The sequence below is a fragment of the Xyrauchen texanus genome, chromosome 25, assembly GCF_025860055.1.
Source record: "Xyrauchen texanus isolate HMW12.3.18 chromosome 25, RBS_HiC_50CHRs, whole genome shotgun sequence".
NCBI lineage: Eukaryota > Metazoa > Chordata > Actinopteri > Cypriniformes > Catostomidae > Xyrauchen > Xyrauchen texanus.
This window is the reverse complement of record NC_068300.1, coordinates 12,896,459-12,909,704: the sequence shown is the minus strand read 5'-3', so window position 1 is coordinate 12,909,704 and position 13,246 is coordinate 12,896,459. Positions and strand designations below refer to the sequence as shown.

At 36.9% G+C, this 13,246-nt stretch overlaps 1 protein-coding gene across 4 annotated transcripts in view; it reads left to right on the top strand.

Annotated features, from left to right (window-relative positions):
* Window positions 1-11,998, top strand: part of LOC127619155 (MICOS complex subunit mic25a-like) — a 72,164-nt gene extending 60,166 nt beyond the window's left edge. For all 4 annotated transcript variants that reach the window (XM_052091938.1, XM_052091939.1, XM_052091940.1 and 1 more), the window contains one exon: window positions 11,643-11,998. In XM_052091938.1, the coding sequence (XP_051947898.1) occupies window positions 11,643-11,666 (24 nt within the window). In that variant the 3' untranslated portion in view covers window positions 11,667-11,998. The remainder of the gene's footprint in view (window positions 1-11,642) is intronic.
* The last annotated feature ends 1,248 nt before the right edge of the window (window positions 11,999-13,246 follow it).

Sequence of the window (13,246 nt, the reverse complement as noted above, 5' to 3'; positions counted from 1 at the left end):
AGTCTCTCAATGATTGCTCAAAACAGCCTTCTTTCCTTGAACACCAGGCCCACAACTCATCATATGCCATTATTTCAAGCTGCTACCTTCAAATCTTTCCCAATCTCTGCATTTTCACTTTCGCCCCTCTCTTTTCTTTCTGTTGTAAAACTAGATGCCTCTTGCCTGCATCCATCCATTCCACACAGTGGGATTATTGATTTCATTTTCATATTGCTGGAGGTTCCTCCGTTGTAAACAGCCTTCCCCTCTTTTCAAAAAGTGAATTGATCCTCAGTCTGCCTGTGTTAGAAGAAACCAATCAAAGCCAACACCATTATCTTTCTTTTTTGGAGGCCGCACTCTTCCCTTTCTCTCTTTCTTTTGTGTCGAAATAATAGCGCTCGAATCGGCAAACAACATCAAGTATAATGGTGAGTTTGTTGCCAGCACAGATTTGAAAAGTTTTTCTAAAGTGCCGTGCTAAAGTGCTTTGAGTTCAGAACGAACGTATTGTTCCAGTAGCACATTTATAACACAATATTAAAGATGGTAAGGATTATCTTGTTTGCAGTAATGGCTCAAAAAGCTTCTCACAGCCACACATTTTTGCACAGACAAAGACCTTGACGGAAATTGATGGAGGGTCTTATTCTTTACTTAATTTTTATGGTACATCTATGGAAACAGGTGGTGGTTGGGTGAAAAACAGTGCTCTGTATTGAAATATATGGCAAAGACAGTCTCTTTGCAGTTTCTGAAAGCATTCAATATCTAAAACCTTACATCAAAAGGGTACAGTGCTGTAGGGATACAATTACATGTTTAATACATTCGTGTTAATATATGTGCCATATATACATGAGGTTTACAGCGCTTGTTCATTCAAGACACTGCACCCTTATCAAAGCTGTTGGAAAAGTACATTAAAAAATCATTGTAATCATTCGTCTCGTGGGAAACTAACTAAGATATCCTTAAGTGGCTCTGTTGTTGATTAGCTGAACTTGTGAGGCCAGGCTGAAGAAACACTAAAATGGGTTTTAGAAGCTGTTGTGCTTTATTGGCTGCTTGTCTAAAGGCATTATAAAAACATTTAGTCTACTTAACCCTGATGATCAAGGATGCATGAAAGCATAAAGGTTTGTTTTTCTTTCTGTTTGTCCAATTCTTCCTTACTATCGTGTAATCTGAGGCATGGATGTTTCACTGTGCTTCAATCTTTCAGAGAATGTGGGGTAAGGTCAATGAAACATAATGAACCATTTTTACTTTCTTTTAAGGTAAAGTTCAACCAAAAAAGAAACTTCTGTCATCATTTACTCACTTGGATATATAACACCCACTTTTTACAATCCAATCAAATACCGATGGATAAAATGGCAAGAAAAGGCCCGTCCCTACATTTGTTCTTGTTGAATATCCGGTTCTTTCCAAAATATGTCACATTATGAAAATAAACTGGTTGTAACTGCAGTTTCATTTTGACTTTAAATTGAAACCTTTACTTTGATTTTATCCTAGTGTTAATTCTTCTCAGAAGTTTGTGTGTTGTTAGAGCTTTGTTTGCGAAAATTGCTGCCTTCGCCGTAGAAGGATTTTAGAACCAAATGTTATAATGCACAATGCATGTAACACAAAAAGATAAAAAAGGCTTACTACACGCTCGGCTCAGCACTCTTTGTAGCAGTAATTCACCATTTATCTTTCAATCTGTACTTCTCCTTCTCTTTGCTTCTCTGCTTCCCCTTTCAATCATTTAATCTCTATTGTCAACACTTTGCACTATCATTTGACATATCAAACCCATTCTGAAGGCTTCATTTCGGCCCAGACGTGCCACATGGTCTATGAACATCCTTACAAATCCCTTGAAGCAGCTGTCAGCAGGGAACCCTAGGCCAAGAGCCTGAAACACAATGGCCGACATGACCTTTCCATAGCGGCGCCGCAGTTGCACCAGTGTGCCTTAACTCTGATGACCCTGATAATCACGGAGTCCACCCGGACATACATTGTTCTGTTATAAAGCACATTTAAGGCTTACACTAAAGAATTTTTCCCACCGTTGTGGATTTTGTTGAGTAACCAGGATGGATTGGGCCCGTTTTTACCACATCATGCTCTCCAGATTTGATGAAAGTGCATGCGAAATAGCTTTCTTGCTTTGTTACCACGAAAGCATCCATGTACAGTTTCACATTTGGCACCAGAACAAGGTGGTTCAATTCATCTGTCTGTCTCTAAAAGCCTTTTCCTCTGTTTAATTCTATTGAAGCAGTTAGGAAGAGTAACAACAAATACCGTTTCGACTGCCCATCACACCATCCACAAAGGCAGGTTTGAAGTGCCTCCACGGACTAGCTTCAAAGACGCCAATTTTTTCATGGTTGTCATCAAAAATCATAAGGCGAACATCCAATTTGTGGGTTCCTTTACCTACAACAAATGGGTTTTTTGTTTGTTTTATGTTTTCAGAATAAGCTTATCATGTTCCAGGCTATTCGGACAGAAACAGAAATTACTTCTCGTGGAAAAAGCATTTAATGAAAGTGAATGCTCCCATCATATCCCAGTACATAAATATTTTGTTTTTGCCGTTCTTCCTACTTTAACTCTACAGCTGGTGGGTGAAGACTTTGTTTTATTTGAGTACCAGACTGCCTGTCAAGCATCTGATAAGATTGATCTATTCAGCCCAGACTAAATGTAGATGGGGGGGTGGTGCAGATCTACTGTATAGTATCCAGTCTTTTCAACTGCCATGTTCTTACAATGCAATTGGACTAGTCTTAATAGCTGTCTTAATTTATTATTTAAAATGGCAGTTTTAACATGCTCAGTTATAATATTTGTAATCTTTGTTGTTCTATAGAAAGGAAGGATGAAATGTCTAAAAATAATACATGTATTTATACTCTTATATGTTGATTTTTGAAAACATGTCCAGGTCACACACACACACACACACACACACACACACACACACACACACACACACACACACACACACACACATATATATATATTGCAAGAAAGTGAAGCCTGTTTTAGGAACATATATATATTTTGCATTGTGACATAATTTTAATGACTAAGTACATTTTCCCCATTTAAATTTTTTTGTTCATTTTTTACAGCATTACAGAAAAATACACTGTTATACATATTTTTTTTAATTACCCTAGGGTAAACTTTTCAATTGAATTAAGTAATTACATTACAGCAAAAGCATTAGGGTAATGAGAGTGAGTTTTTTTTTGCTTTATGGTAATACGAAGGGATGTGTGTGCTTAAATGTTATGATGATAAAGTCACAATGCAAACAATCTTAATATCCTTAAAAATTTACTTTTCTTTAAGCAAAATATAATTTCTTCTATAATTCTTTTAATTTTGGGGTGAATGTCACCTGGGCATGTTCTTGAGATTTTCAATGAAATTCACTCAAATATAAATCTTTACTATTCAATAAAGACATATTAGGATGTATGATTAAGAAATATATAAATCAGCACATTTATATGTAAGTGTATTGTTCTGCTGCCGTGTGGCTTGTTTATTGAATGAACTGATATTGGATAAGTGCTGTAGGCTGAAAATGTAATTTCCTCCTTCACCTCATAGATGTAATTTTCTTGTGATTATGAAATCGAGTTTTCTGGTCTCACTAGGTAGTGTACAATATTCATATGGGACTTTTTAGGATGATGGTGATGATGTTGCCATTAGAGCAAAGGGCATTTCTAGATCTATGTCCAAAGATGAATAGGGCAGAGGTCATGCATATATTCATCCCTCCTCACAATGTCCTGTCACAATGGACATGATGTAGTGGCCAGGGTGCTTGGGGTCGCAAAACCCATCTGACTTTTGAAAAAGAAAGTAAGTGACGTTATGCTTAGATTTGAAAGATCCTTGTGTGTTTCCAATTTCCACATGTTCTGAGTCTCTCAAGAGAGAAATCTATTTAGGAGTCAGCTTTGGTTGTACTCTATGTGCAACCTTTATGTTATGTTGGCCAGGTTGGCTCTCATTTGAGAAATAAATTTGCATACCGTAATGAAACTTCCTGCTAAATGAACGGTGAAGTCAAAAAAGAGATAGATCTAACATATAATCTGCTCTTTTTAGGCTCATTAAATACTTTATTTAGGGTTCTTTCTCCAGATGTTGTGAAGTACTTCCTCTCACATATTTGATTGCCCATGCAGGGCCCTATAAAATCCGTTTAATTTTTTCCCAAATTCCGTTTTATTTTTTCCCAAATTCCGTTTTTTCCGTTTTAATTTTTGAAAATTCCGTTTTTTCCGTTTTAATTTTTGCTAATTCAGTTTTTTTACCCTTTACTGTTATTTCAGTCGTAAAAAGAGTGTGCTTTTAATGTTAATGATTAAAATGTACACAAATAAAACAGGAATGACCTTAAATTTATTGAGGTAACAAACATCACATTTACTCAGTACTTTTACTGCATGATGCAACATAACACTGCACTCTAAGTACTAACAAAATATTAATGGTTATGAACCAATGGTTATAAATAAAAGTGCTCCATTAGCTTTTTCTTTCAAGTAAAAAAATAGGACCTCTCAATTTCTGTACTCAGGGCTTAGCGTCGTGTTTCTCAACTTTTTCGGCGAAAGCGGATCTGTGGAGAGCCGCTTCGCCATTTTTTCATTTTCATTGTTTTGATGGGGGAGCTGAAATGACGGAGCGGGAGGGGTTGTGTCGCTCAGATTTGCGTCCCCCGGTGTGCATTTCCCCCAGACGTACGTTCTTCTCCCACACAAAAACAGAATTTCATTTCAAATGTAAAAATTCTGCAAAATTCCGCGTTTACACCAGATTCCGCGTTAATTTGCCAATTCCGCGATTCCAGGGCCCTACCCATGTCTTAGTGATTTATTTGACTCTGAAATGAAAGGAGCAGACAGATCAGACAGAACATCAGGAGTTGGCGAAGTATGATCAGCAAAACTTGCTCTTAGATTGAACCTCTTTGCTGTTGCTGCTGGCCATTTTTCATGAGCTCTGCTCGATGCAGAGTTCAAAGAAGAGCTCCCTCTCGGCCTTGTTTGTTTGTCTTGTTTGATCGTTCTTCTTCATCTGCTTCTTTCTTGTTTGCTATGCTAGCGACAGCAGCTGTCTCTTCCTGCCCTTAACAATGAGGTGAGTGTAGACAGGACTGCAGAGAGCAAAATGGGAAACTAACACCAGCCCAACTGTTTCTGCAGGTTTCATCACCTCATTTGGTGGACATCCAAATTGTTGTTTACTTACTGTAGGTCTATAAGGAGATGTTACACAAAATGCGCTTTTCTGTCTGTCTACTATTTTCAATTGTTTTTCTATGTATATAGGCACTATACAGATGTCTTTGCAAATCACTGCATTTTAGACGCCATGTCAGGTTTAAAGGAATGGCAACTTTTAAAAGTGCATCTCGACATGAGTTTTGTTGTATTATAACTTTTTTAGAGCAAAAAATATTTCAGTCTGAATGGCTCCTAAGGCTACATTTACACAGCAGCAGAATATATTTTGTCAGTCTGGTTTGGCATGCTAAATACTGTTCATACACCATTCGTTTGTAAAACTACATTTATTTTGAGAGAAAATTTCAGTTGTGTTCAGATGTGTGCTGTATGAACAGAACCACGATCTACAACTAGTAGTCCATCATGTCATTGACATAATAAAATGTACATGCTTTGCATGTTATTGTCACTCTCCTCTGTTACTTACTAATGTCAGCATCTTTCAAGTGAAGAAAACATAAAAAAAATTAGTGGTATTATGTGGTCAGAAATAGGGCTAATCGATAGGACGATGTAATCGGATATCAAAAAATGTCTTACAAAGATCCAGGTGCCGATTGCGAACAGACGGTGATCGACAATATCGGGAAATGGCAAAACCATGGATCTGGGAAGTCACCAAATATAATAAAAAGTGGCCAGGGTGTGAAACCAGCACCTGCCACCCGCAAAATGCGACGATGCTGAATCCAGTTTGCAAGCTCCACGTCCAAATATAGGTATTTCATGTGTGGGTAATATTGCCATCTACCCGCAACAGGCGGGCGACTTCTCAGAGTGGCACATGACAAGAAATGCTGTTAGTCACAAAGACACGCGCTTGAAGAAACACACTTTATTATATTTTTAAGAACAGACAAAAGAAAAGCCATCAATGCTTGTGTCTGACTCGCTGTTTGCTCAGAGGCGTGCAGCGCCAGCCTGTCATGTGGAACACATGCATGTAAAGAGTTTTTTTTTCTCTGTTTCATTCATCTGAAAACTGTTTGCATGAATAATGTCATCTATGAGAATGCTACAAATGATCTCTGATCATCTCAGGAGGTGCTGTGAGTTTAATACGCTTTATTTCCACGTGGTTGGCATGTATTGCGACCGCAACTCTGCAGGTTCAGTAATCTTTGTATTAAAGAAACAAAGACTAAAGTAATTAAAACATACAATCTTTGTCATAAAATATCATAAAATAATACAGGACACATTCGCTTTGAACCTAAAATTGAGTTCTGTTTTATTTTCTTTAGGCAGCATTAACTGTATTACCAAAACGTAATACAAACACAAATTCGATAAGAACACATTTGGCAGCATTTCTTTGGGAACACAAGGGAATTTACTAGGCTTTATTATTATGATTATTATTATTTTTACATTTATAATTGTCTTTAGTTCTTAATGTGTCAGCTATTAATACTTTTCCACCTGGTGTCTTTGATGGATGCTTGCGTGATGGCAAATGAGACATTGGAGATGATAAATCTTTAAATTAGTTGGTTAAATAAGTTTTTTTTTTTTTTTATCACTTTGTTGTTTAATGGCTTTTTTTGTTTAGTTTAAAGTGTGATTTGAATTTAGAAATGTGTTTTGTTTATGTGTTTTATGTTTCAATAAATGAATAAAAATTTTAAATCAAAATCAAGCAAAAAAATTCACCAACCCTCAGCAGAAGGGTTGACAATGTAATCCGATATCACAATGTTTTTTAAGGTGATTATCGATCAATTATTTTTACATATCACCCAGCCCTAGTCGAAAAGCTGTTTGAAGGGAATAGAAGAAATAAAACAAAAATAGACTTTTTGAGTATGTGTCTGAGTAGATGAAAGCAGAAGGAGCTTCCTGAAATGCTGAACAATTAAGAATTAAAATAATAATAATTAAAGTTAAGAAGGTTAGTTAATCTCTGTTCGTTTCCCATAGTGAGATACTGAACAAAATGCAAGGAGGGGAATCATATGGACACATTATGCATCAACTAACCATTTAATAGTACTTGATATTTACTTAATTTTGTATGTTTTAGACTTATATAAGTCTCTTTTGTGTCCCTTTGAGGCCACTATACATAACACTTTTAATGTGGCATCAAAAGTCTCATTCACTTATTCAGGTAAGCTTTTGTCTCTCAAATGAAATCTCTCCTTCACTCTCGACTCATTTATACTCGCTGTCTTTCTGGCCAGTATTCGTCCTTCATGCAGTGTGCATTGTGAGGAATCTGTCACGCTGTGATATTGATCTCTCAGCTTTCTTATTTTTTATATGTTTCACAGCTCTGAACATTCTTGTTACATCCTCTCCTCACATTACTGCCATCGACCACAGGTCAATACACCACACGGGCACGGTCGGTGCAGTTTGCGTACCTCAAGTCTCAGTGTTTGGCCCATTGTAATTATCTCTATATCCCATCCTTAGTTCACCCTCCTCTCAACCACTAGTTAGCTCCATTTTTTGAACCAGAAGGTCCTCAGTAGGGTTATCAGAATTTGATTCTCTATTCAAACACTGGCTTAGGCTGTTTTCTTCCATAGGGAATGACCAATCGATAAGGGACTGAAACATATTTAAGCCTGCTTGAGCCGACAGTTGCTCCATGCAGAAGCTGTTCTTTATGGCTCTTTTGTTATCCACTACATGTTTTGGAAGTTGTATGATTCAAAGTGTACTACTCAGTGACATGATGGTAAACGAAAATTAAAACGAACACTAAAATGTAAATGCACTGAAAACACAATGCAATAAAAGGAAAAACTTTGGCTGTCAATCAATTAAAATATTTAATTGAATTAATTACACAGTATGCTGATTAATTTATCAAATTAATTGCAATTAATTGCATACATAAAGATTTGCTGATTTAATGATTAAATAATTATAAATAGTTATATTTACATAATTATAAATATATATATATATATATATATCATATATATTATAAAAACTAATAATACAGATACTTAAAATGCATTACATTATTTTGGCACACAATACCTTTGATTTGTTGAAAGATGTAAATCCGTGAGGTTAAACTGGCACTTTGGTGTTGCTGACAGATAGCAGTTAATTAACTTGCATCCTCCGTCTTTGTTTTGCCTGTATGTATGCTGAGGAACTTCAGAGGTCAAGGCCAGCATTCTGGGATAATGGTTACGTGAGTTGCTTTGAATTAGAGTGATGTCATCATAATGTCCTCCCTTTTGCTTGATTCTCTTTGTTCCTCTATTCATCTCCCTTCCATCCACTTTCCCTGTCCTCCCCCAATCTCCTCCTGCCCTCCTCTCTGGCACACTCCCTGTAATGTATAGAGAACCTCCGAATGACTGGAATTAAGGGCCTTGACCTTTACTGGGTGATGATTACCCATCCACCCCCTTGCCTGAATGGGCAGAAATTCCACAAACAGTGATGGCATTGACTACCAACCTTTAATGTAACCCACTAAATTATTGTTTTTTCAGTAGCGCATGTTTTGTTTCAGTCCATTACCTCATGTTATGACATTTGTTTTCTGAATGAACAGTGGAGGCTACAGTGTGGTTTTAGCCATTTGGTCAGTGTTGGGCAAGCTACTTAAAAAATATAGCTAGCTGAACTACCAACTACTCAACAGAAAAATTATTACCCATGTATTCCATACACAAAATGACTGTTTTAGTTTTTTACATTTATGCTACTACATGTATGAACCCACACCTATTTGCACATAATTTGCTTTGAACATTTCTGTGTATAACAACTCTAAGTATATACTACTCATCTTATCCTGTAATTCTGTGTCTAGCTGTTGTTGGAAGTGTTTCTTTAAATACTAGAAGATTCTGTTCATAGGCCAAATTTCGTAGATAACACTCTGATATCAGATGGTACTTTGTTAATACCATTAGACCATGGTGCTTTGATATAGAATGACCATATTTATGTACCATTCTGTATTTACATGGTGCTTCAAAGTACTTTCAAAGAATACCATCGTAGTTCGATATATGATTACCATATTCACTGATCATCCTATTGACATGATGTTTTAAGGTAGTTTAAAGAATACCATGGTACTACTATGGTACTTCAATGTATGATTACCATATTCATATTTCATTGTATTTAAATGGCTCTTGAAGGTAATGGTACGTGTCCAAAAACATGGTAATCACATGGTACTTTTTTATGATTTTACATGTAGGCTTCTAAGTGTTTTGATACTCTTTTGGCTGGAAAATGTATTTGACTGCAGTAGTCGTTCAAAAGTTGTAACGGTCCTGTCACTCTGTCAGTCTGGGTTTTTGTCTGACAGGACCGTGCCATCATTGTCTCATGTCTGTCTTGCATTTCATTGTCTGTCTTTGTGTGAGTGCACGGTTTCGGTTGTTTTCCCTGCCGTGCGCTCTTCGGTTTGTCTTGTTTCATGTAGGAAGCACGGTGTCTGGATCCTGTCTTCATGTCTGGTTCGGTTTTGGTCTGCGTCTGGATCCAGACACTCATGCTCCATGTCTGTCTGTTATTGACGTAGGTGCATCTCGCTTATGGCATCTTGGCAGCATGCATTCTCGTCAATAGTTTGTCTGTCTGTCGCGAACACGGGTGCGCGTCGCGTTGCACACCCGGGTCGCGAGCTGTCTTCATGTTATGCTGAGGTTCGGTCACTTTGGATGTGTGTTTGGCCGAACCCTCTCACAGTTGTGCTGCCTTGTTTTTGTGGCCTATTGTGTGCATCACGTGGCGTTTTCCACGCTCAGGTTTCTTTTAGTGTGAGAATGCATGGCGTCACTTTGTTTGGCATTGTTACGCATTCTCTCATCTTGTTTTGTTGGTTGGCATTTTAACCTCCTTGTGTGTGCTGTCCAGTGCCAGTTCTTGTGTGCTTGTTTTCCAGTCGGTCAAGTTGGATGGTCTCGTTTATTATTCCCATTCCTTCCTCTGGGTCAGTCCTGTTTTTTATTTCACTTGCCCCAGCCTGGATTATATTTCTTTTGTTTTTTCCCTTCAGGGTAGTATATGTTTATTTTTCGCCCTCGTGGGAGTTTTAGTTTGTTTTTACTCCTTTTGTTGTATTTAATAAATTCCCTGTTTTTGAACTCTGCAATTGGGTCCAGTCTCTGCATTTCGTGACACAAGTTGCACATTTTAAACTTAATAAAGACATTCTTCATCACTGGCAAATAATTGTCGACATTTGCAGGTTTGGTTTCCATTCATTGTAGATTAATGTCCACTGCAACCAACATTCACTTGGTTCTTCATGTTTTAAAGCACTCCGTTGCCATGTGAGAATTGCTTTAAATGATTCAGTGAGTGTGTGAGCAGTCGGAGTGTTTCAGATTGAATTGCGAACTATTTCAGACTGTTTTGCTATCACATGTGGCTAATTTATTGTAAAGAACCGACTCAAAAGAGTGATTCATTTGTGAATCCAAATTACATTGCATTGCGATGCATCACGATAGGTCACGATACACTACGATACTATACAGTACTTACTTACAATACGTTACTTTTAAAGACTTTTTAAGATGTTAGTCTTTTCCATGACATTTCTAGGCCTGGACATAACAAATTACAAATTTCCTGGTTATTTCCTGGTTTTCCATGACCATTTCCACATTGGGTTGCGTGGGGATACATGTCGCGTTACCCAAATTTAGTCCCGTCTCATCCACTCAAATACATACAGTGCAAGACGATCCATTGATTGTAGAACACTAGCCCTGGGTCTCACAAATGGTCAAACAAATGTGGATATTAAGAGAGTGTGTGATTTATTTTGTGAAGGACTGGTTTGCTACAATATGTTGATTTGTACTCCCAGTGGTTTCCAGGTATCTCACTTCTGTAACCATGCCTTCCCTGCATTCAATTAAAAATTTAATTAAAAGTTTTTAAGGATGAAAATGACACATCTTAATATTCAGCTGTATAGTTATGTCTACTACCTGCACTAAAATGCCTCTCTTATCTATATTTGGTTTCTGCTTTAGTTTGGGGAATAGTACAGACTTGGAAGTCTCCTTGCCTACTTCCAGTTGATGTTTTTGCTTGCATTGTTTACCAATTAAAGGTACATGTAGCATTATACTGAATTAGGATTGAATGCTGGCAGTTATGGTGCTTCTATCATATCACTTAAGTCCTACATGAAATATGCACACTTCTGTCCAAAACGTGGCCTTTCTACAGAATCCTGGAGGCTTATATATCACCAAAACACTATATTTTATATACATTATGTAAAATATATAGTTTTTCACCAGTAATTAATGCCTTGCTTAATTATTTCAATTATTATTTCAGTTTCTTCACTCTTGCTCGTTCTTTCTTTCTTTCTCTCCCTCTCCTTCCTTACAGAATCTGTTGGTGAATCACGGATAAAGATCTGTTCTGCTTGTCAGCAGTGCAGCCATCTTACCTGTCACTCAGGTTCATCTGTGTGTTGGGTTTCACGGGCCGCTGCATCTTCAGCCTTTCCATCCAATTACCATCTGATCCCCAGGCTCTGAGTCGCACTACAGTGTACTGAACAAGCTATATTCTTCAGGCCGCTATGAATTTTACATTATATAGAACAGCACAGAGAATGGGATTACAAAAATGCTAGGCTTGATTTATATAAGAGTACACTCAGGAAATCCTGATGCTTTTATTTGTCAGGATTTTATTTATAAATTATATTTCATCAAAATCATATCTACATAAACGGATAACTGAACAAAGTTGGTCATGCCTCTGTATTTTTTCATCCTTTTCAAATTGGACTAATATTGAACTCAAGATCAGACATTCAAAGGGGGCCATTCAAACTATAGGCATCTGTCTGCACTGTTTTTTTTTTTATATTGTTTTGCAAAAACATGCATTAGACAGACATCTTTGACCAGTGCACCGCTTCTCTCTATTTTTTCAACATCTCGTGCAGGAGTGCTACATTTTAAGATGCAATGCCAAGTTAAAAGAACTTCACTTTTTAAAAATGCATCTTGAGACAGCTGCGTTTTCTTTGATTTGTTGCACTGCGTCTAAACTCTTAAGAATATCTGAAAATAAATCAGTTGGTTAGTCTTTCGGTCCCACTTTATATTATGTGTCTTTAAGTACTGTGTTCTTAATAATTTGATACAATATACTTATTATTTACATATGCGTTGTTGCATTGTTGTACTTAAATTGAAAGTACATTTACATTTGTAGTTACATTGTTAAACTTAACCCTAAACCTAACCTTAATCCAACCCTTTACCCTAACCCTACTCAACCTACCCATACCTTAAGCTCAGTAGCAATAAATGTAAATCTTGTGAGAATTTTGCAGAATGTAGTTACAAAGTAAATGTATTGTATTGTATGTATTTTAATGTTAGTACATAGTAGTTAAAGCCACCTAATATAAAGTGGGACTGTCTTTTAATTTCTGGTTTGTTACATATGTAAATAGGACTAATAGTCCTAACATTAACAGTTAAAGGAATAGATCGCCAAAAATATCAATTCTGTCATCGTTTACTGGCCCTCATGACGTTCCAAACCCATTTGCTGTTATCTGTTAAACATACTCTAAATAGAGAAATTTGAAGAATCTTCACATACCTCTTTTCCCTGCAATGACTAGTCATAGTGACCATGTCTGTCAAGCTGCCAAAAGCACAAACAAACACCAAAAAAAGCACAGTAAAAGCAGTTCAAATCACTTGGGTGCCATATTCCAAGTCTTCTGAAGACACACGATAGCTTTATTTGAGGAAAACATCAATATTTGAGACATTCACTGTAAATCTTGCCCTCTACTCTGTAGCTTTTAATCAAGTATGGCAGCTTTTGTCAGGTTAGAAGTCAGTGACATCATTAAACGTCGTTGGTTCTCGTGCATCTGGTGACCAAACATCATTGACGTCAAACCCGATGCTTGCTGATTAGCAATTAGATTCGATTTGAGAGCTATGACAATCTGGAATATT